Raw genomic sequence first — 24,613 nt, forward strand, 5'->3', positions numbered from 1 at the left:
GTAAAATTATAATAATTAAACTCACATGAGCAGTTTCTTGCCTTCCCCAATGGAGACAGACGACGGAACATGTAATCTGGCACGTGCTTCGCTTGTGATTTTGGTTCAGATTCGTAAAACTAATCATTCAGTCCGCTTTTTGAATCTTTTTGTTCAGTTCAAAGGAATCAGATTTAAAAGATTTGACATCACTATCGCCGATCTGCATGCATTTTTGCGCGTACAGCTGTTATTTTTTTGCGGCGTTCAGTCGCAAAAGTAACGAACGGGTCTGGAGAAATGTATCAAAGTAAAAGTATCAATTTTCTCTTCAAAATGTAGTGAAGTGAAAGTAAAAGTCCAAAGAAATATTTATACTCAAGTAAAGTACAAATATAAAAAAACTGTACTTAAGTATTTGTACTTCGTTACTATACACCTCTGGTCTATGGTAACTCAGATAACCGCTCTGTACAATTGTGGTGAGAAGCATTCTGAGATGCGGGTTGGCGCTGTTTTGGCGGCACGTGGGGGACCAACAGAATATTAGGCAGGTGGTTTTAATGTTGTGGCTGATCGGTGTATGTAATATATATATACACACACATACAGTTGAAGTCAGAAGTTTACATACACCTTAGCCAAATACATTTAAACTCAGTTTTTCACAATTCCTGACATTTAATTGTATAAAACATTCCCTGTCTTAGGTCAGTTAGGATCACTGCTTTATTTTAAGAATGTGAAATGTCAGAATAATAGTAGAGAGAATGATTTATTTCAGCTTTTATTTATTTCATCACATTCTCAGTGGGTCAGAAGTTTGCATACACTTTGTTAGTATTTGGTAGCATTGCCTTTAAATTGTTTAACTTGGGTCAAACATTTTGGGTAGCCTTCCACAAGCTTCTCACAATAAGTTGCTGGAATTTTGGCCCATTCCTCCAGACAGAACTGGTGTAACTGAGTCAGGTTTGTAGGCCTCCTTGCTCGCACATGCTTTCATCATATTGAGGTCAGGGCTTTGTGATGGCCACTCCAATACCTTGACTTTGTTGTCCTTAAGCCATTTTGCCACAACTTTGCAGGTATGCTTGGGGTCATTGTCGATTTGGAAGACCCATTTGCGACCAAGCTTTTATTTCCTGGCTGATGTCTTGAGATTTTTCTTCAATATATCCACATAATTTTCTTTTCTCATGATGCCATCTATTTTGTGAAGTGCACCAGTCCCTCCTGCAGCAAAGCATCCCCACAATATGCTGCCACCCCCATGGTTCACAGTTGGGATGGTGTTCTTGGGCTTGCAAGCCTCACCCTTTTTCCTCCAAACATAACGATGGTCATTATGGCCAAACAGTTCAATATTTGTTTCATTAGACCAGAGGACATTTCTCCAGAAAGTAAGATCTTTGTCCCCATGTGCAACTGCAAACTATAGTCTGTCATTTTTATGGCGATTTTGGAGCAGTGGCTTCTTCCTTGCTGAGCAGCCTTTCAGGTTATGTTGATATAGGACTCATTTTACTGTGTATATAGATACTTGACTGCCTGTTTCCTCCAGAATCTTCACAAGGTCCTTTTGCTGTTGTTCTGGGATTGATTTGCACTTTTCGCACCAAACTACGTTAATTTCTGAGTCATCATTCATCATTTCCTGAGTGGTATGATGGCTGCGTGGTCCCATGGCATTTATACTTGCGTACTATTGTTTGTACAGAATGTGGTGCCTTCAGGCATTTGGAAATTGCTCCCAAGGATGAACCAGACTTGTGGAGGTCCACAATTTTTTTTCTGAGGTCTTGGCTGATTGCTTTTGATTTTCCCATGATGTCAAGCAATGAGGCACTGAGTTTGAAGGTATGCCTTAAAATACATCCACAGGTACACCTCAAATTCAGTACACCAGCTAATTGGCTAATTCTCTAAAGGCTTGACAAGCTGCTTAAAGGCACAGTTAACTTAGTGTATGTAAACTTCTGACTCACTGGAATTGTGTTATAGTTAACTAAAAGTAAAACAATCTGTTTTTTTTTGTTTGTTTTTTTTTAAATAAAAAGTATGAATTAAAAATATTTTTGAATTAATTTATACATTGCTAAATAATGTTAAAACATTTTGATAGTGTTTTTATTTATTAAGTAATTTTAAATGTTAAATTATGTAAAATATTATTTCTTTGTTTATTGTTTAATAGACACACACACACACACACACACACACACACACACACAAAACTAAAATAAAATAAAAACAATCCAAGACAAATCAGTGTCTTAATTTTGACATAATCCAAATTTTGGTAACATGGTCATTCCCAATGCTCCCATACAGTATCTTAGAGGTTTCCTGATGATCTGTTGCACATGTCTGTGTTTTTCTAGAACAAGGTTATAAAGTTCCCCATGACGTAGATGATGTTGGTAAAATGGTCTCTCATGCTCCAGTTGCCCTCCCAGCTATTCTTCTGCTGTCATGTGTGGTGATTTCTCAAGCCATGGGAAATCTCTGTTTAGGCAGATGATCTTCCCAGAGCTTAAGTTTAGTGTTTTATTTATTTTAGCCATTAAGTGCTGTCCAGAACATTTGGATTCATAATGTTTGTTTATGACCAGTGCTAACGTGTGACGTGATGAATGAAAACATTCTAATTTCTGTGCTTTGCAGGCTACTGTTTTACTAGATTATTAGATTTATAATTAAAAGTTCTATAAGTGACTAGATGTTTCTATGAAGTTTTGCCATTTTACTAACTTCGACCACACGCCCTCTCTTCAAAACCCCACCCCCTAAAGTAATTTTAGCAAACTGATGTGCAAAGTTATTCATAGGCAGAGAGTGTTTCTGATTGGCCAGTTTTCTGATTGACTAAAATTAGTAGGCCAATCCCCTGATTCTTTTGGCTGTTCCAAGTCCAAACCGGCCACAGAAGTTTTTTTTTTTTAATCATTATACTAAACTTTTTTATCAGTTTATTAGTACAGTGTCAGAAATTAACTTTTCCATTAAGGAGCAATATTGTTTTATGAGAGCATATGTTTTCTAATCATATAAAAATAACATCAAATGTAATTAATGTATTAACATAATTATCATATATATTAATTATTAATATTTACATAAATTAGGAATAATTATATCTAATGTTTTATGCAACAATTTGCATACCTAGGCTTAGAATATGAAGAAATATATCAGATGTTACAAATAAAACTCATTATATTATCCACATATTGAAATTTGGGGACATTTAAGTCACTTTCGGTTGTGTTTTTGCCCCGAGCCCCCCATTAAATTTTAGATCTTATTTCTTTTTTATTATTATTAGTTATATCAGAATTTTTAAATTATTATTATTATTTATTTTTAGACCTTTTGTGTTACCTTTAGTTTCAGATGACTTGTTAAAAGGTTAGTTCACCCAAGAATGAAAATTCTGTCACCATATACTATTAGGAAGAATGACAGCCTCAGTCACCATTCACTTTCATTGCATCTTTTTCCCTTATAATGAAAGTGAATGATGACTGAGGCTGTCATTCTGCATAACATCGCCTTTTTGTGTTTCACTGAAGAAAGAAAATCAATTATTATTATTTTTTTTTTTAAATGAGGATGAGTAAATAATGACAGAATTTACATTTTGGGTGAACTTCCTCTTTAACAAAACAAAAATAAAATAAATAAATAAAAAAATCAGCCTGTGTTTGACACCCCTGTTGTAGACACACTAGGGGCAACATTTTACCAACCAGTTAAATTTTAGTGAAGAGATACAAACTAATTTCATGAATGATCCTGCTGTTTACACTACATGGCATACTGTACAGCTAATAATGTAATGACTAAATAGTCCAGATGAATGAAGGCTAGCAGAGTATAGCAGAGTGCATTTAGGTGAGGGTTGCAACAGCTATGTGGATGAATCGCCTCTAGCTGTAATTAACTTCACTGTGCCAATTGATTATCCTTCCCGAAGCCTCTGCCTGCAGCCCTTCCTGCTTTTAGAATAGAAGCAGCATTGACTGTTGTACTGCTGCAAATTACAAATCAGGCCTCCACACTCGGAACAGCAGGCCATTGAATTGAAGTCCTAGATAGCACTATAGCTGACAAATATGGCGCTGCTCATGTCTGGTCCACTCCTCTACATCAGTGATTCCATATGTGTGATACCTTAGCAGGGCAGTTAGTCGGTACATATGTCAAAATACTCGCTTTTGTAATCTATATAATTGATTTTCTTAGTTGTTTTGTTAAACTGAATGAAACTGAATTACTTGCAAATTAAAGGTTTATAATTGCTGACTTTCCAATAAGAAATCACATAGGGAAGAAAAACCACAAATTAGATTTCTTTAATGTCTCATTTGTTTCTCTAAGACATCAATGAGAAAACACGTAGTGCAAATGGAGACTTATGCTTCTGTCTCTTTCTTTGCAGGTTTGAGATAAAGACCCTAGTAATCTCCCGTCTCCTCTTGAGTTTCAGAATAGATCTCAATAATGTATCAGTTGCTTCTAGATATCAATGAGATCAATTAGAAAGCAAAATGAGACTTATGCTTCAATCGTTTTCTTCTCCAGTTTTTATCCTGAGAAAAATGCCTTAGTAATCTCATGTGTCTTCTCTAGAGTATCCAGAATAGATCTGAACAATGTTTCACTTGTTTTTTCTAGACAGCAATGAGAATCAGTGGAGATCAAATGGAAATTTACACTTAAGTCTCTCTCTTCAACAATTTTTCTCTTCAGATAAAGACCCTAGAAATTTTGTGTTTCTCCTCTCGAGTTTCATAATAGACATCAACAACATCTCATTTGTTTCTCCTAGACAGCAATGAGATTAACTGGAGAGCAAATGAAGATTTACGCTTAAGTCTATATATTTCATATAGTTTTTCTCCTGAGATGAAGACCCCAGTAATTGCATGATTCTCTAAAGTTTTAGAATAGATCTCAACAGTTTCTCGATTGTTTCTCCTAGAGCACAATGAGATCAAAATGAGAGCAAGTTGAGACGTACAGTATGCTTAAGACTTTCTTTGCCAATTTTTGTCCATAGATAGTCAATAGTAATCTCACAAGTCTCCTCTAGAGTTCCAGAAGTGATCTCAAAAATGTCTCAGTTGTTTCTCCTAGATAGCAATGAGATTAAATGGCAAGGAAACTGAGACTTTTGCTGAAGCCTGCTGCTTCTGAGTCTTTTTTCCTCTTCCCCTTAGACTCCTCGAGTTTTAGAAGTGATCTCAACAATGTCTCAATAATTTCTCCTTGACAGAAATGAGATTAAATGGAGAGCAAACTGAGACATTTGCTGAAGTTGTGCTTCTCCGTTTTTTTCCTCTCAGAAAAAGACCCAAGTAATTCACATGTGTGAATTAACAGTGATCTCAACAACGTCTCAATCAGTTCTCCTACCTGTAGACATAAATTCGATTAAATGGAGAGGAAATTTAGACTTTTGCTGAAGTCCCCTGCTTCTCTTTTTTTCTATCAGAAAAAGTCCCAAGTAATCTCACATGTGTCTCCTCTAGAGTTCCAGAAGTGATCTCAAAAATGTCTCTATTTCTCCTTGATAGCAATGAGATTAAATGGAGATCAAACTGAGACTTTTGCTGAAGTCTTCTGCTTCTGAGTCGTTTTTTCCTTCTTCCCCTTAGAAAAAGACCCAAGTAATCTCACATGTATCTCCTCTAGAGTTTTAGAAGTGATCTTAACAATGCCTCAATCGTTTCTCCTAGACATAAATTAGATTAAATGGTGAGCAAACTGAGACTTTCTCAAGTTGTGCTTCTCCATTTTTTCCAGTTTTAGAAGTCATCTCAACAATGTCTCAATCGGTTCTCCTACCTGTAGTCATAAATGAGATTAAATGGAGAGCAAATTAAGACTTTTGCTTAAGTCATGTAAGCCTATTTTTATTTCTTCTAATGAGTTTTGAGAAAAACATATCAGACAAGGTTGATGCCTAAATGAAACATATCTGAGAGCTTAATTTAGTCTTCTGAGCTATGAAAGAGCGACCTCTGAGCAATAAGACATTCATTTAATAAAAAAACATTTACAAAATTCCAGACCATTGGATAAATATCATTCTTTCTTAATGCAATCAGGATAGTAAGTGGCTTAGCACTGGGCAGGTAACCACTGAAAATGAGACAGGGTAGAGTTCTAGAAGCAGCCGTGGTTTCCATGGAGATCAGTCATGTGGAGACAGGGCTGTGCAATGTGTGCCAGCATTGCTGTTGTTTCAGATGAAGGTTTCACCTGTGCTGACTGTTAAGGTGGTGTAACGAGTTCTGGGCCAGTGATTTATCCCAGGCCCAGACCACAATACCGCGTTGCTGTCCCTCATACAGCAGGATCAATCAACAACGTCATGGAAACCAGAGAGGCAGCCAATAGATTAGTGCGAGACCTAAAAAGTAGATCAGATGTATCAACATTTCCAACTGCAGTGTTCCCTGCTGTTTGCTTGCATATGGAAGGACACATCCTGTAGGACTCGAATCCACTCGGAAACCCTGAGGCGAAAAACTGTTTTCTCATCAGTTGTTCAGGTGGATCTTACAACACTCTGTGGATTGAGAACCCAACTACAGAGAATTTTCTTTTTGTAAATAATTCTTTAACAGAATTTGATTGCAATCTCGATTGTTTGCAAGATTCCTTCTTGTTCCATTGTTCTGGAAAACTTTTCTTCCTGGACCCACTTCTAAAACACAGAAGACTGGACTGTAATCTGTCTGGGTTGAGACACAAACTCATTTTGCAATACTCTGCATGTGTGTTGTTTGAGTTGTGCTGGGTAACAGAAGAAGGTACAAAATTGTGGCGTGGAAGAGGGTGACATCCTGGATGATCCGACGGTATCAGGTGTGGAGATGACAGAAGTAAGGAAGGAGAAAAAGAGGAACACCTCAGGGGATGGATGCCCCGATGAGGACATTGGAAAAGGGGATTATGGGGATCAGGAGAACCCACTAGGGAGTTTTGCCATGGATGGTTTTGAGGACTTTGAAGAATTTGTGCTGGATTTTGATGATTATGATCTTCTGGAGTCCATCCACTCACACCTTGGCTCCCCAACCGAACCCATTCGTAAGTGTACTTACTGTAGAAAGTTGGAAGTGAGATCAACTGTAATATTTTCCAGCCACCTTAGTTTTGTAGATCACAAAATGTTTCACAGGAACATTTTGCTTCACACTTACATCATTTTCAACAGAATTTTGCCATTGTCTCTCTTTGAGAATTATGTGCCATTTAGTTTAAGGGACTTAATAGCAAAAAGCCTCAACTTTTCTGCATCTTTAAACTAGAGTTTGCAAAAGGCAGCACTTGATAAAATATAATAGGTTTTTCCCTTTACATGACTGTGGTTATGCCATTGTAAAAGTGCACTCCACTCACAATACAATTGCTCGCATTGGAAATTGATTGCTGGGAATTTTAAACAGAGCCGTTTTTATTGATCCTGTTGGGACGTACAAGCTAATTATTGTCAAACTAAGTCCTTGTAAATCGTATCGTTGATATGAAACATTTCATGACCTCCAGTGATGTGTGTGTTTGAGTGAATGGCTTTTAAAGTTCCTATTTCCTCCCTTTTGACACCTACACATACACACTTATCTCAGGATAGAGTCACCTCAGACAGTACTTCATTCAGGCATACCACTATTATGTGTTATTTCCACATTGGCCTTGTTTTGACCTGGTATTATCATCCGTCTCTGGTGGTCCAATCACAAATAGACCGCAATAAATAGAGTCCCAAATGTTTTGTGATGTAATCTGGGGGTAGTCAGAATCGCATTTGTAGTGTCAGTATTTTTTTCTGTAGCTCAACTCATAGAGCATGGCACTAACAATGCCAAGGGCATGGGTTCTTTATCCAGGGAACATTCAAACCGACAAATATAAATCAGGGCCCGTATTCACAAAACATCTTAAGGCTAAAAGTAGCTCCTAATGTGGAAATTTAGGAGCAACTCTTAAAAATTAGGGGCGTGTCTAATTTTAGGACTCGTAAAATTTTAATCTAAGAGTAATTTACGAAGCATTTTAACGCTAAAATTAGCTCCTAAACCCACAGCTTAGAAATCGTCCAGAGGACTTCTAAATCCTTAAGAGTGACTCGATCCAAAAGCATGGCTGCTGTCGTCAATCCACATTAAAAACAATATATTACAATATATTTATGACATTGACCATTTAAAAAGGTATCATCTGAATCACAATTGAGTCGATGTATTTTAAAAAATATAATATTATAAATATTATAATGTTGCAATTTACCTTTTAAAAAAGGTATCGCAAGGTTGTTTTCATTATTGTAAACTATGCTGTTACCTCTCACACAAATAAAAACAACCCAATAGATTACACCAGAGATAAAGGTTTTGACAACTCTGAGGGCGATTTAAAAGAGCACGCTCTTAAAACGTGATGTCATCCATAGCAACGAGGTCAACTCTACCTCACTCTTATCTTAAGATTTCCTTAGTAAAACTTGCTCTTAGCAGTTTTGTGAATAAGTTTTAAGCAAAAACTCTTAACTAGGAACTCTTTGGAGAACTCCTAGTGTAAGATAAAAATCTTTGTGAATATGGGCCCAGAACTTTAGTTAAAATAGTAGCTGCACTAAAAAACAATCAGCGTTCCGCTAGAAATGTCATGTTTGTGATGAGCTTAAGGCCACATCCACCCTAATATGTTTTCGTTTGAAAATGCATTCATTTTGCTACGTTTATGCCTCTCATCCACACTAGGACCGTGGTTTTCTCCACTGAAAATTTAGATTTTTACAAACGCTCTCTAGTACCACATACTTTGAAAACAATGACGTTAAGGCACGGTCACATTTACCTTTGCACGGCGAAATTCCGCTTGTGCCAAAGGCATGGGGGGATGTGGAGTGCATGTAAAACCAGCAAAAAACTCATTGCCAAGCAGCCTCTTTTTAATGCTGCACTTTATACTCTATGAGAGTGAAGTTAAAAAGAAACCTGCTACTAAAATTATAGCCTTGTCCATACTGAATATTCAGTGTATCACTGTATGAAGCACCGCCCACACAGAGGTCACTGCCAAACCAAGCAACTTCCTATTGGTCAACGCAGTGTGAAGGTAAATGTGACAGCACCTTTAGAAAGCTGAAAACGGATTAGTGTGGATGTGGCCTAAAATTTGTATGTGTTTTTGAAACTTTTTGTGCTTTGCAATTTGTCAACATGTAGTAACACACTAAAGCAGGGGTACTCAACTTTGGAAATCCGGGGGGTCGGAAAGCAGGATCCCTTTAGCCTTGAAGGCCGCACCCATTTTTTTTGTATTAAAACATATTTTAACTACTTTGTTAATGAGGTGAGCAGACTATGCTATATGCTATTTAAAACATCATGGACACATGTAATTAACACAAGTAAAATAAAACATATATAGATTTATAGCAATTCTTGTAAAAGTGTGGTTCTTTAAAAAATTATTATTATAAAGATAATATATGGGCCAATATGTTTTTTGTTTGTTTTAAAATAGCCACACATTTACAAGCCATATACTGCTGTGAAATGCACCACTTTACAAAATGACAATGTCAACATGTTTTGCCATATAGAAAGATGATGATCTGATCTGTTGTCACTGTCAAAGATTGTCATAAACATACACGCATGCACGCACCCACCCACGTATACACACACACACACACACACCACATATATTGGTGCGGCTATCCTTATGAGGACTCTCCATAGACATAATGATTTTGATACTGTACGAACTATAGATTCTATCCCCTAACCCTAACCCTACCCCTAAACCTAACCCTCACAAAAAACGTTCTGCATTTTTACATTAAAAAAAAAAACGCATTCAAGCGATTTGAATTTGTAACCTAAAAAAATGTCCTCGTAAACCACACACACACACACACACAGACACACACACACCAGAGATACAGTGCCCTCAAAAAAAGACATTTATATCCAGTATTAGCACCAAAAGCACTTCATTATCTATTACCCTCTTTTCAGAGTTATTTTAGGTAAGTAATGCAAATCACAAAAAATTAAGCATTTGGGAGAAGATGTCTCAACTCCATTATTGCAGGATTAGCCTTTTTTTCTGTTATTACTGTTCACGATGAGCATATATCACTGAGTCGTTTGTCACCCAATACTCGGATGATTCGTGCTACGGCAGTGTCGAGCAGGTGTGTAAGAGAGACTCGGCGCATGCATGTTTAAAGTGACTCAGAGCGCACACCAACTATTATCAACGCATGAGTATAGACCGACCCCACACTCATGTTATATAAAGTGGCTTATAATCAGATTTATATTCACGGATTGTAGTTTAATTCATTATTTTTATCCGTTTGCCATTTCTTTTCCTCTATAATGGTTCAGCAGCTTATCAAAACTGAGAATTACCGAAAATGCTCTAGAAAATGTACACCTCAAAATTCATTGACATTCAATAATTTTTTGTGATGACAACATGACGCGGGCCACAAAAAAATGGTTGGGCCGCCTGTTGAGTACCGTGGCCAGGGGCGGATTGGCCATAGGGAGAACCAAGACTTTTCCCAGTGGGCCGGCCGTGAAAAGGGGCCGAACAGGCCGCAATAAGCTGTAACAGGCTGCCGCGTTATGCCGAACGGGCCGCGACAGGCTGAAGAGGGCCGCAAAACGCCACCGCAATATTCGGAAAAGGACAGCAATTATTGGGCCAGTTTCCATGTAAAATCCAGGGCCGATTTCTCTTCCCAGTCCGCCCCTGACCATGGCACTAAAGCAATGTCCTGTATATAGTCTTAAAATCAGAAATCAATCTCGTCTGACCAGTTGTGAGTGGATTACCTGAGATGGGTGTTAATACTAGGTGTAAACGGGACCATTCACCGACTAGTGCAATTCTCACAAACATTGTCTTGGACAGACACAAAATAGCACACATTTAATGTGAAAAGATTACCGTAGATGTGGTTCTTTTTGCAATTCCAGTAAGCAAACAGAGAGTTCAGACAATATAGTGGATTTAGCAAAGGCCTATTTGTATTTTGATAAAACAGTAAGATCCTGGGGCTTGATGCTTTTGTCTTTGTGTAGACTGTTTATCAGAGTTTCCCCCAAGACTTTTCTATGTCTCTCTGCTATCCCTCAGGGAAAGACAGTCTAGTCCAGATCAATTTCCATCTTATCTCTCTGTCTCAGTGCCATATTCAGATACACACACAAACTGTGTCATAATACTTTGACTAAAATACAAACAAATTCCAGTTAATGACAAATGTATTTTGTCTTGTTTTCCAGTAAAAAGATCTAAACATCCTTAAAAGAAGAAACAAAGATTTAAAACTTTGTTGGTAACACTTTACAATAAATTTCTGTTTGTTAACATTATTGAATGCATTAGGTATCATGAACTAACAATGAAAACAATTTTATTACAGCGTTTCTTAATCTTGGTTAACGTTTACTGAGAAAATAGAATTGTTTATGGTTAGTTAATGTTAGTTCATAATGCATTAACTAATGTTACCTTTTACTACTAGATAAGTTAGGTTAGAAAACGTTTATTTTTAAAAGTGTAATCATATATATGTTGAAATTAACATTAACCAAGATTAATATGTGCTTTAAAAGTGTTGTCATTGTTAGTTATTGTTAATTAATATAGTTTAACTTAGTAACTAACATTAATGATACAACCTTATTGTAAAGTGTTACTTGTTTTCTGAGAATATATCTTTAAGTTTATTTTTCTTATCCCACTGGCAAAATGTTTAGTTATTGTTTTAAGCATAAACATCACTATTTTTTTTTTTTAATTTATGCTTAAAAGAAGAACAAAAGAAAAGGAGGGGGGAAAAAATCCCAATAGGGTAAGAAAAATAAACATTATTTGCCAAACTGGTTAATATAGTCTTCCAGAAATGTGTGCCTTTTTATTTTATTTTTTCTTTACACTCTTACTATTGTGACTGTAAGAAATGTATTAAAAAATAATAATAATAATAATAATAAAAAAAATCTAAATTCTAATTCAGAAACTGAAAACAGAAGAGGTATATTCATTAAATGACTGAATGGATCATTTTCAGAGTGTGTCTAGAGGTGTTCAAATGTTCTAGAGGTAATTCTCTAAACAATAATGGAGAAGAGATCAAATGTTTCACTTGAGATTCAAAATCAACACTTTTATGAGTCAAACACACACTTGCAGCCTGAATTTGATTCACCCTCTGGTGTTTTAATGAAAACTTGGCTGTTTTGTTGTTCACCAGGAGTTTTGCTTTCCTGCCATGAAAAGCACAACCAAAGTACAGCCAAAAGGCATGGCCAGCAATATTGTTAACTCCAAACCCGAGGAAGAAAGGCCCAGCATTTGAGCGTGTGGACTTAAAAATTATGCAGAGCCTTGTTTTTTTTTTTTGTTTTTTTTTTTTTTATGAGGGGGGATTTTGAGGCATGAGGAGAAAGAGTGTAGCTTGGGGAGAACGGCAAAGAAAAATGTACTTTGTTTACTGAGCATCCCAGGACTACTGGGACAACACAAACCAGCTGAGGCCTACGGCGTCCTGGCAGCCCCCAACCCTTGGGAGAGTCCTGGCCTTTTGCTTGGCACTCAAAACAGCTGGAGAGAGAGGGCTTTTCATAAACCACCCCTACAATTATTCCAAATTCAATAAAAACCTCAGGTTGTATGCTGAAATGATACAATATTAAATCATAGCCATGTTTTTTTGGAATGGCCTGTGGCCTTTAGCATTCAAACTACGTATTTTTGCCTCTTATTTGCACTAAGCTGAGATTGTTTCAGAATTGTTTTTTCTTTTTTCTTTTTTGGGCCTGATTTTTGCTCAAACCTCTACCAGATCAATGTGTTTGATTTCATTTCAAGCTATTTTGGGGCATTTTTTCAACTTTGGTTGCATTTAGCACTGTGGGCTTAACTTAAATTCTTGTTAAAAAAAATTTCACACTCTCACTAATTTATTTCATTTGTTCCCAAAGGAGAACGTAGATGCATCACAGAAGATTTATGACATTTTAGTTTTTTTCTCTGATTGTCATGAAAATTCCCACCACAGTGTCATTTCTAGCACATCTAAAATTCTGTATTGTGCTTAATAGAATTATGTGGTGGGAATGACGCAGATGGAAATTACAATTTTAGCATTTTTGTAATAAAATAGCTGACTCCTTTGTCATGCAAATTTCACAACTAACATTTTGTGTTTCCAAAATACACACAATTAAATACTATTTATACACTTTTGCGTAATTTGCAAAATTGCCGGTTGATTGGAAATGACGCCCAATAAAAATATTCTGCTCACAAGTTTACCTTGATTTCAGGTTTTCTTCATACGTCACTTGTCTCATATATTTCATCTCAAGCATACCCTTCACTGACACTTTTGTCGACTTGGTTAATAAATACAAATTTATTAGGAGCAAAACAAATTTGATGCGATGGAAATGACATCACAACCGTGAGACACTCATAGTTTTTGAAAAATTGATAGAAACTTTCACACAATAAATATTGAAATGGTTTGTTTATTTCACTCTTTGTTTTAAAAATTTAATATTTTTATAATTGATTTTCATAGTTTTATATTGAAAGTCTTGGTCTGGGACCAATGCTAATATGGAAAAATCTATATAAACTCAGCAAAAAAAGAAACATCCTCTCACTTTCAACTGCTTTTATTTTCAGCAAACTTAACATGTGTAAATATTTGTATGAACATAAAAAGATTAAACAACTAAGACATAAACTGAACAAGTTTCACAGACGTGTGACTAACAGAAATGGAATAATGTGTCCTTGAACAAAGGGGGGATCCCCCCAAAATTAACAGACAGTATCTGGTGTGGCCACCAGCTGCATTAAGTACTGCAGTGCATCTCCTCCTCATGGACTGCACCAGATTTGCCAGTTCTTACTGTGAGATGTTACCCCACTCTTCCACCAAGGCACTTGCAAGTTCCCGGACATTTCTGGGGGGAATGGCCCTAGCCCTCACCCTCTGATCCAACAGGTCCCAGACGTGCTCAATGGTATTGAGATCCGGGCTCTTAGCTGGCCATAGCAGAACACTGACATTCCTGTCTTGCAGGAAATCACGCACAGAACAAGCAGTATGGCTGGTGGCATTGTCATGCTGGAGGGTCATGTCAGGATGAGCCTGCAGGAAGGGTATCACATGAGGGAGGAGTATGTCTTCCCTGTAACGCACAGCGTTGAGATTGCCTGCAGTGACAACAAGCTCAGTCCGATGATGCTGTGACACACCGCCCCAGACCATGACGGACACTTCACCTCCAAATCGATCCCGCTCCAGATTACAGGCCTCGGTGTAACGCTCATTCCTTCGATGATAAACGCAAGTCCGACCATCACCCCTGGTGAGACAAAACCGCAACTCGTCAGTGAAGATCACTTTTTGCCAGTCCTGTCTGGTCCAGCTAAGGTGGGTTTGTGCCCATAAGCGACATTGTTGCTGGTGATGTCTGGTAAGGACCTACCTTACAACAGGCCTACAAGCCCTCAGTCCAGCCTCTCTCGGCCTATTGCAGAGAGTCTGAGCACTGCTGGAGTGATTGTGCATTCCTGGTATAACTCAGGCAGCTGTTGTTGCCATCCTGTACCTGTCCCGCAGGTGTGATATTCAGATGTACCGATCCTGTGCAGGTGTTGTTACATGTGGTCTGCCACTGCGAGGATGATCAGCTGTCCTTCCTGTCTCCCTGTAGTGCTGTCTTAGGCATCTCATAGTACGGACATTGCAATTTATTGCCCTGGCCACATCTGCAGTCCTCATGCCTCCATGCAGCATGCCTAAGGCACGTTCACACAGATAAGCAGGGACCCTGGGCATTTTTCTTTTGGTGTTTTTCATTGTCAGTAGAAAGGTCTCTTTAGTTTCCTAAGTTTTTATAACTGTGACCTTAATTGCCTACCGTCTGTAAGCTGTTAGTGTCGTAATGACCGTTCCACAGGCGCATGTTCATTAATTGTTTATGGTTCATTGAACAAGCATGGAAAACATTGTTTAAACCCTTTACAATAAAGATCTGTGAAGTTATTTGGATTTTTACAAAATTATCTTTAAAATACAGTGTCCTGAAAAAGGGACGTTTCTTTTTTTGCTGAGTTTATAAAAGGCATTTGAAATGTACAAAAATAAATGATGAATGCCTGGTTAAAAATGTTTCTAATCAGTTTTAAAGTGACTTTCATGTAACAAAAAGAAATATGTTGAAATCTGTTCATTTTAATAATGCTAAAAAAAATGAAAAAACCTGGCACACCCTTTTAGAAAACTCACAGTTCTTTTCAGTTTGTTTACCTCACCTTTTCTCCTTTCTTTTACTTTTCAAGGTCACCGTTTTGAGGACAATCCTGGGGTTAGACGTCACTTGGTCAAGAAATCTTCACGTTGTCAGCTTCCACGAACCAGTAATAGCTCTCCACCTCTGTCGAGTCTGAAGAGGAGAAAGAGGTTGGAGAAGAAAAACCATGAGGTGAGAGCCGAGAGTCTATAGACCTAGCCAGACTATCATCATAATGAAAATTCTGGTCCACATAGCAGCTTATTCTGGCCTAGAACCACCCACTTAGACAGGAACAGACCATCTGACCGACATGTAGAGTGACCAATCACAGTTTGTTTGGTTTTTATGTCACTTAGGTGTGGGATTATTTAAAATATATGATTCTACAAGAATAGACCAGCGCTGAATAACTCCCTCAAATAATTGCACAGCAGTGTCAGTCTGTGACTGGCTGTACAAAAAACAGCGTTAAAGTCATGAACTTTGTGAAAATCCTAAACTTTAAAGTCACAGCCATAACTCATTTGTGTCTATTTTATTCCTCATTCCTTACTGATGCTTAAATGAAACATAGCTCCGTTAAAGGAATAGTTTACCCAAAAATGAAAATGCTCTTATCATTTACTCACCTTTCATGCCATTCCAGATGTGTACGACTTTCTTTCTTCTGCTGAACACAAATGAAGATTTAATTTGACTATCTCAGCTTTGTAGGTCATACAGTGCAAGTCAACAGGGTCCAAAACTTTTAAGCTCAAAAAAGCACATAAAGGCAGCATAAAAGTAATCCCTACAACTCTAGTGGTTAAATCCATGTCTCCAGAAGTGATGCAATTGGTGTGGGTGAGAACAGATCAATATTTAAGTCTTTTTTTACTATCAATTTCCCCACCTGCTCAGTAGGTGGCGATATGCACAAAGAATGTGAATCGCCAAAAACAAAAGAAGAATGTGGAAGTGAAAGGATTACTTTGGTACAGGCACAATGGTGGCTTCAAAACATCCACCATTGTGCCTGTACCAAAGCAATCCAAAATCACTTGCTTAAATGACTGGCATCCTGTTGCTCTGACCCCCATCATCAGCAAATGCTTTGAGAGACTAATCAGAGATTACATCTGCTCTGGGCTGCCTCCCTCACTGGACCCATTGCAGTTTGCTTACCGCAACAACTGCTCCACTGATGATGCCATTGCATCTACACTACACACTGCTCTCCCCCACCTGGAAAAAAGGAACACTTATTTGAGAATGCTGTTTGTAGACTACAGCTCAGCATTCAACACCATAGTGCCCTCCAAGCTTGATGAGAAACTCTGGGCTCTGGGCTTAAACAGCTCGCTGTGCAGCTGGATCCTGGACTTCCTGTCAGGCAGACGCCAGGTGGTTAGAATTGGCAGCAACATCTCCTCATCACTGACCCTCAACACTGTAGCCCCGCAGGGCTGTATTCTCAGCCCACTGCTGCATTCCCTGTACACACATGACTGTGTGGCAACACACAGCTCCAATGCCATCATTACGTTTGCTGATGATACGACGGTGGTAGGTCCTACAGAGAGGAGGTGCACACTCTGACATGCTGGTGTCAGGAGCACAACCTCTCCCTCAGTGTCAGCAAGACCAAGGAGCTTGTGGTGGACTTCAGGAGAAAAGACAGAGAACACAGCCCCATCACCATCAGTGGAGCACCGGTGGACAGAGTCAGCAGCTTCAAGTTCCTTGGTGTCCACATCACAGAGGAACTCACATGGTCCATCCACACTGAGGCCATTGTGAAGAAGGCTCATCAGCGCCTCTTCTTCCTGAGACGGCTTAGGAAGTTTGGAATGAACCGCCACATCCTCACACAGTTCTACACCAGCACTGTAGAGAGCATCCTGACTGGCGGTATCGCAGCATCAGGACCCGCACCAGCCAACTTCATGACAGCTTCTTCCCCCAAGCAATCAGACTTTTTAACTCTTGATCTCTCACGATCAACATACATCAGCACTGCACTTTATTAATCTTATTATCTCACTGTCATAAATTATATTCTCTCTTAACAACACACTGGCAACTGACTATCAACCGACAGCCTGAATGTCAATACAGTACAATACAACTTACTGTATATTTTATATATACTATATATACTATTTTTATTATATGTGTATTCTATATTATGTGTATGTGTGTTCTATATTGTGTGTATTGTATACTGTACATTGTATATTATTATTATTGTGTTGTGTAATTATGTGTATATTAGATATGTAAATTGTGTTGTGTAAATGTGATGTTTATTGTAGATTAACTGTCATGACTGCTATGTTGCTCGGAACTGCACCCAAGACTTTCACCCACTGTTGCACTTGTGCATATGGTTGTGTGACAATAAAAGTGATTTGATTTGATTTGAAGTGGAGATTTATAGTAAAAAAAAGACTTAAATATTGATCCAAGTTTAAGACTTACAATAAATATTGATTCTTACCCACACCTATCATATCACTTCTGAAGACATGGATTTAACCATTGGAGTTGTATGAATTACTTCTATGATGCCTTTATGTGCTTTTGGAGCTTAACATTTTTGGTACCCATTGACTTGCATTGTTTGGACCTACAGAGCTGAGACATTCTTCTAAAAATCTTCGTTTGTGTTCAGCAGACGGAAGAAAGACATACCATATCTGGGATGGCATGAGGGTGAGTAAATGATGAGAGAATTTTCATTTTTGGGTGAACTATTCCTTTAAGTATCATGAGCTACATAAAAGCAACTTCTGAGCAATGAAATTTCCTCTGTATTGCCTAAATTAAAAATAGCTGCCCGGTGACGTTACCAAGATGGCCGCCGATTGGACTGACTTGCCTTAAAGTGACTTTGGTTGCGATTCATTAAAGTGTTTTATGATGTGCATCTGACACTGTTCTCTCTCTCTAGGTGTTTGTGGAGCTCAATGAGCTGATCATGGATAAGAACCAGGAGATGCGCTGGAAGGAGACGGCGCGTTGGATCAAGTTTGAGGAGGATGTGGAGGAGGAGACGGATCGCTGGGGTAAACCGCATGTGGCCTCACTGTCCTTTCGTAGTCTCCTGGAGCTCCGCAAAACCATCACACATGGTGAGAGCCAACAGCTCTGCCAGCCCACTGATGGGCACTTAGAAAGTGTCGAGTGCCTGAAATCCCAGTCCAATCCTGAAATCCACACACATTTCTAGTTCAGACATTGATGGCAAAATCTGTATTACATAAATCTCTAGTGCCTGATTTGCACTGCACATATTTTGTGGAATGGATTTCAGCCCCTTGTTCTTTTTGGGGTCTGAGAGAAAAATATAATATAGCTTGCAAGTTCACCCAAAAACAATAATTCTATCATTATTTACTCACCCTTATTTTGTTCCAAACCCATATTTCTTTCTTCAGTGGAACACAAAAGATGTTTTTAAGCAAAATATTAGCCTTATTCACTTATTCAAAATATTAGCCTTATTCACAAAACATGCAATGAAAGTGAATGGTGACTGAGGCTGACATTTAGCCTATTGTCTCCTTTTGTGTTCCACAGTAGAAAGAAAGTCAAATGGGTTTGGAACAACATGAAGGGGAATAAATGATTTTCATTTTTGGGCGAATTATCACTTAAACATTGAAGTATCTGGTTGATAATTCATCCCTTTTTCTAATCTTTTGAGAATGGATAATAAACCAAATTTAAACTTGATAACACACTCCAACCATCTTGGTTGCATTACTACTAAATGGTTATTACATTACTAATGTTTGGGGTCTTAGAGATATAGAAGATCTGACCCCAGATATAAAACATGAATAAATGCAATGATTTTTTACATGCTTTGATTATTTGTCTGCCTGGTGTACACACTATACCAGTGCACTCCTGCCAGTTGTACATTTTAGATTTCTTTTATTTTTTTTAAGGAAGAATGTTAGCAAGAATGTTAGTACAATGGATACAGTCATATATATGTATATATGTATATATATATATATATATATATATATATATATATATATATATATATATATATATATATATATATATATATATATATATATAATCCAGATACATCTACCATGGTAAAAACAGTATAGCAAAATTTTTACCTGTTGACGCATTTATACTGTCACATGGCATATACCATTATACTGCCCAGCCCTAATACCACTGGTACTTTGATATATAGCATTGGAAGTGAATGATTTTCCTATATGGTGTTTACCTGGAACTCTAAGATTCTTCAATGCATTATACTGTATTAGAATACCATGATATGTTCCTGAATGTTAATGTTTTTGCAGCTGCATTGGTGCTACATGGCACTATCAACCCCAAGGTCATGGGTTCGATTCCAAGTGAACACACATACTGATAAAATGTGTACTTTGAGTCGCTTTGGATAAGCATCTGCTTACTGCATAAATGTAAATGATATTACTACTATGCTAGGAAACCATGCTAATCCTGTGGTAATTGTTTTGTTAGTAAATAACCCAATCGGAACCAGATTTATTTTTCCACATTAGAGATGATTTAAATTGTGGCATAGAAAATATCTTTTGAAATGTCCCACAATTTAGAATTAGGTCCCTTCTGCATTATTATTCTGCAGAAGCCTTAAAGGATGGGTCCAGGTTCAGTACAACTTAAGCTCAATCGACAGAATTTGTGGTATAATGTTGATTACCACAAAAAAAAAAAAAAGAAAGAAAAAAACACAAATCTGAGTTACTCAAAGGCATTTACAATGGAAATGAATGGGCCAGTCCATAAGCATTAAAATACACAGTTTCAAAAGTATTGCCACAATACGTGAACATTGTACGTCTTAACAAGATTTTAGTGTGATAAAATAGCTTACTAACCATATATGTGTAAAGTTACTGTATATCCAATATTATATCTTTGTTGTCGCAGGTAAACCCTTTGATCTGTTAAATGCAGCAATAGCTGTAATTTGCTTATTTTATCTCTCTACAACCATGTTAATATGAATAATGTTTACGTCTTGGGGCTATACTTTTAAAAGAGTGCGTATTTCAACATTTATGGACTAGCCCCATTTACTTCCATTTCGAAAACCCTCTCTATTACCACATACTTTGAAAAACGACAATGTTAGGAATTTGAAAATGCGTTTTCAAACAAATACAGATTAGTGTGGATGTGGCCATAGTTTTAACCATTTATCAATGCTCTTCAACTAGGACAGTTCTGCTAGGTCAAGATTTTCAGGAATGAAATATCACCAAACGAACACCTTCACAGAGAAAAAAAACAAAACAAAAAACATCCAGTGAGCAGCAGTTCTGCGGACGGAAACGTCTTGTTGATGAGAGAGGTCAACAGAGAATGGCCAGACTGGTTTGAGCTGACAGAAAGGCTATGGTAACTCAGATAACCACTCTGTACAATTGTAGGGAGCAGAATAGCATCTCAGAATGCACAACATATTGAACCTTGTGGCTGCTGGGCTACAACAGCAGAAGACCACATCTGGCACTTTATTAGGTCCATAGTGTTCCTAATAAAGTGCTCAGTGAGTCTATATTAATATATGCTGCATATTTGCAAACATGTTTCTGTTCATGACCAAAGTTTGTGTTCTGCTATGCAGGTGCCATAATGCTTGACCTGGATCAAACTACACTGCCTGGTATCGCCCACTTGCTGGTCGAAACCATGATAATCTCGGACCAGATCAGAGCTGAAGATCGAGCCAACGTGCTGCGAGCCCTGCTGGTAAAACACAGGTTAGTGAGGTCACGCATCAATACTCCAAACAAGGCTCATATTGATTCTCTCTGCTGTGGACCTAGATGCCAATGTCTTTTGTCACAACAGCTGCCTCCATTGGTTTCCTGCTAATTGAAGGGCTGTAATTACATAACAAATAGGCTTTTTTATGACAGAGCACCATGCTTGCTGGGGTTTTAAATGGCATGGTGCTATCACAGCTGCATGGCCTTTGAATGGACTCTCAAACGCATGTTTAAAAGAATAGTTTACCCAAAAATGGACATTGTTGTCAACATTTACTCACTCCTAACCCCATATTAATTTATTTCTTCCATGAAACAAAATAAGATGTTAGGCAGAATGTACAAGCTGAGGATAAATGATGACAGTTTTAATTTTGGGTGAACTATTCCTTTAACTGATTCACTAAATTGTGTTTTCTTTATGTTGTTTGAAGTTAGAGCCGTTTTAAGTTATTTAAGCTATTTTAAGGTAGTCGAATTTGTATTTAGCAAGGCTCAGAGGGGGCTTTGGGCCTTCTTGTCTTTTATAAAGGTTTGTAAAGTGCTGTGTGTGGTTTTTTAAGCTCTGCTCCTTCACTGGATCATGCTCTGATGTCAGAACGGTACTCTACAAGAGTGCTGCTAACACAATTAACATTGCAAGGCCTTCTCCGAAAAGTAGACTGTATTAACAGTTTGTAGGGTTGGGAATCATACAGAATTTAATTATTTAACCCATACTTTGGATTTCAGTTTTGTTTTTGGATGTCATGTGTACAGGTGCAAAGTTGCGTATATACCATGAAAAGGTGTCTTCAAAATTGCAAGAAAAATTTTAATAACACACTAAAAAGTTGAATGTTTATTCACATACACAGGTGTCAGAAAATAAGATATGCACTTATTGTCATGCAGTAGCTCCAGAACCATTAACAGAATCAATCATAATGAAAATCATCCAGTTCCAATATTTAAAGAAGCAGCATCAGTTCTTAATAAGAACTGGCTCTGGATTCCCAACCCTTACTGTTTGTAAATGAAGCAGTGCCTTTTTAAAGTGAGTGTTTCTTTTAAATTAATACCGTAAAAAGGGTAGAAATATGACAGATGTCATGTTCATATATGTTCATTAAAAGTAAAATCTTTCTTGTTTTAATCACAAAAGGAGATGTCAAGAGTCTAATGTCAAGAGATTGTTTTGCATACACTCATTTTGTGTTTCACAGAAGAAGGGTGAGTAAATAAAGTTTTCATTTTTGGATGAACAATTCCTTTAAAAACCAGTTGTTCTCTCTTGTGGCTCCTTAATATCGGTCAAGGGACATTTGATCTGCTCAGAGATGCAGAATGTTGGTCAACTAGAGGAGTTTACTGCCTAAACACACACACACACACACACACACACACACACACACACACACGATGAAGAGTTTACTTAAAATTAGTTGGAGGACACACTAGTCATTGGTGATTAAATCTACAGCTTTTCCCATCACCTTAAATGCTGCTTTCCAATAGAAAATGTGTCAAATGAGTCAAAACATTTCTTTTTAATATGGAAAAAATACAACAAGTTGCTCTATAAGTTAAGCCATTTGTTACTCAATCCTTTTTTATTGTTTTTGGTAATGTTCTTAAATTAAATCCTTTCTCAGTGTCACACCTTGTCTCTTTGTTTTCCTCATGTGTTTGTGAACATTTCAATGAGCAGTTTGGCTGAATTGTACCTCAAATGAGACCAAATGAGCAGACCAATATCAACCGCTGGATACGGTCATGGTGACAAAATAATGGCCCATGTGTAACAGAATTGGGCAGGAAATCTTAAGCCAGTTTTCTTTTTAGAATACACAGAGCTCCCAGAGATCACCAAATGAATGCCATAAATTACAGTAATAAGTCTTGTTTAAAAACAATAAAGGATTTTATAAATTCATTGGACTGCCCTTGCTGATGATTTTTAGACTGGAGGCTCGTATTCTGTTTAAATATTGCTTGATGTTATCAAGCTTTTCTGTCGTCTTGAGCATTTTTTACTGATTGCTTTGGCACGTTTCCTTGGAGTGCAGAGGGATTGTGGTTTGGTTTGCTGTTTGGATTTTGATATCTTGACATGCTGGATTTTGTGTTTGCTTTGCAAATATTTAAAGCAAAGATGGAACGTTGCCTTTTTTGGAAAGGGACAAGCAAGGAAATTGATGTACCAGTGGAGCTAAATCAACAAGAGCAAGGATATTTGTCTTGCAGAGCAGAACAAATGGATTCAAATGGATTCAAGTGGTCTGACAGATTAAACAAGTCATAACATCTTAACTCTTAAAGACCTCATGAAATCAAAATTGGAATTTAGTAGCTTTTAGTCCATGTCTATTAGCTTTGAGGCTATCTAAATGCTAGTGTGCACATAAAATGACCTCGACCAGTTTAACCTGATTCCCAAACAAGTAACTCTTATTGGTATTTTGAATCTACAGAGCTCCTTCCCAAAGAAATTCTAGAAGAACTCTTATCAAGCATTCAACATTCTAACATGACAAATTCTCTCCAGATTTCACAATATGCTTTTTTTTTTTTTTTTGTCCAGTCACCCCAATGATGAAAAAGAAGGCCTTTTCCATCGGAACCACTCTGTTAACAGTCTGGGCAGCTTACGGTACAACCATAATCACGTTCATGACACCAGCCTGCCCCTCGTATCCCAGGACCACGGGGAGATGCACGACACCAAAGCAGCAGAACATGACAAAGAGGTGTTTGTGAGTTGCTTGCTTCTTGCCATGTGTGCATTGTGTAGAGGGGTCCCAGGCTTCAAGAAAGGCCACCAAGTTGTATTGGGAACAGGTCAGTGGTAGATGCCATCCATGTTATGATGAGGGACACCATCCTGTTATGATTCTTGTCACAGTGGAAAAAACATCTTAAACCAGCCCAAGGTTTTTGGCTGGTCTTAGCTGGTTTGAGCTGGTCTAGCTGGTCTCCCAGCTAGGCCAAACTGGTCGGCCAGCTGGTCTAACCAGTTGACAAGTGCCCAAAACATCTCCAACACCAGCAGAAGAAGGGAGACCAGCAAACCACCTTAGGCTGTTTTAAGATTTTTTCCTTCTAGAAAACTAATATCAATGACAATAATTGTCTTGAAATGAATAAGACTTTGACCTTCTTGCAATACCACTTGGTCCATTAAGGATGCATTGCTTTTGAGGCCTGTACCTATGTTACTGTATGTGATGTGAATGTTTACTGGGTTGCATAAAAGGCCCTGCATAAAAAAACAAACAGCTAAAGCATCTTAAAGTGGTTTGCTGGTTTTAACTGTCCACGCTGGTCACGCTGGTCTGGTATGACGGTTTCAGAGGTTTCAGAGGGATTTTCAGGCATTTATCAGCTGTTCAGGCTAGGAGACCAGCTGGCTGATCAACTTTATCAGATGAAGACCAACTTGGTCACACTGGGAGACTAGCTAAACCAGCCTAAGGTGGTTTTCTAAGTTAGTCAGGCTGGTCTAGTTTGATGGTTTAG

General features: G+C 37.8%; 1 protein-coding gene across 1 annotated transcript in view; it reads left to right on the forward strand.

Moving 5' to 3' along the window:
* Positions 1–24,613, forward strand: part of LOC127447388 (anion exchange protein 3-like) — an 86,494-nt gene that overhangs the window by 33,228 nt on the left and 28,653 nt on the right. The window contains exons 6-9 of the mRNA XM_051709236.1: positions 15,385–15,527; positions 18,271–18,451; positions 20,971–21,106; positions 23,679–23,844. Coding sequence (XP_051565196.1) covers positions 15,385–15,527; positions 18,271–18,451; positions 20,971–21,106; positions 23,679–23,844 — 626 coding nt within the window. The remainder of the gene's footprint in view (positions 1–15,384; positions 15,528–18,270; positions 18,452–20,970; positions 21,107–23,678; positions 23,845–24,613) is intronic.

Source organism: Myxocyprinus asiaticus, chromosome 10 (genome assembly GCF_019703515.2).
Source record: "Myxocyprinus asiaticus isolate MX2 ecotype Aquarium Trade chromosome 10, UBuf_Myxa_2, whole genome shotgun sequence".
Lineage (NCBI taxonomy): Eukaryota > Metazoa > Chordata > Actinopteri > Cypriniformes > Catostomidae > Myxocyprinus > Myxocyprinus asiaticus.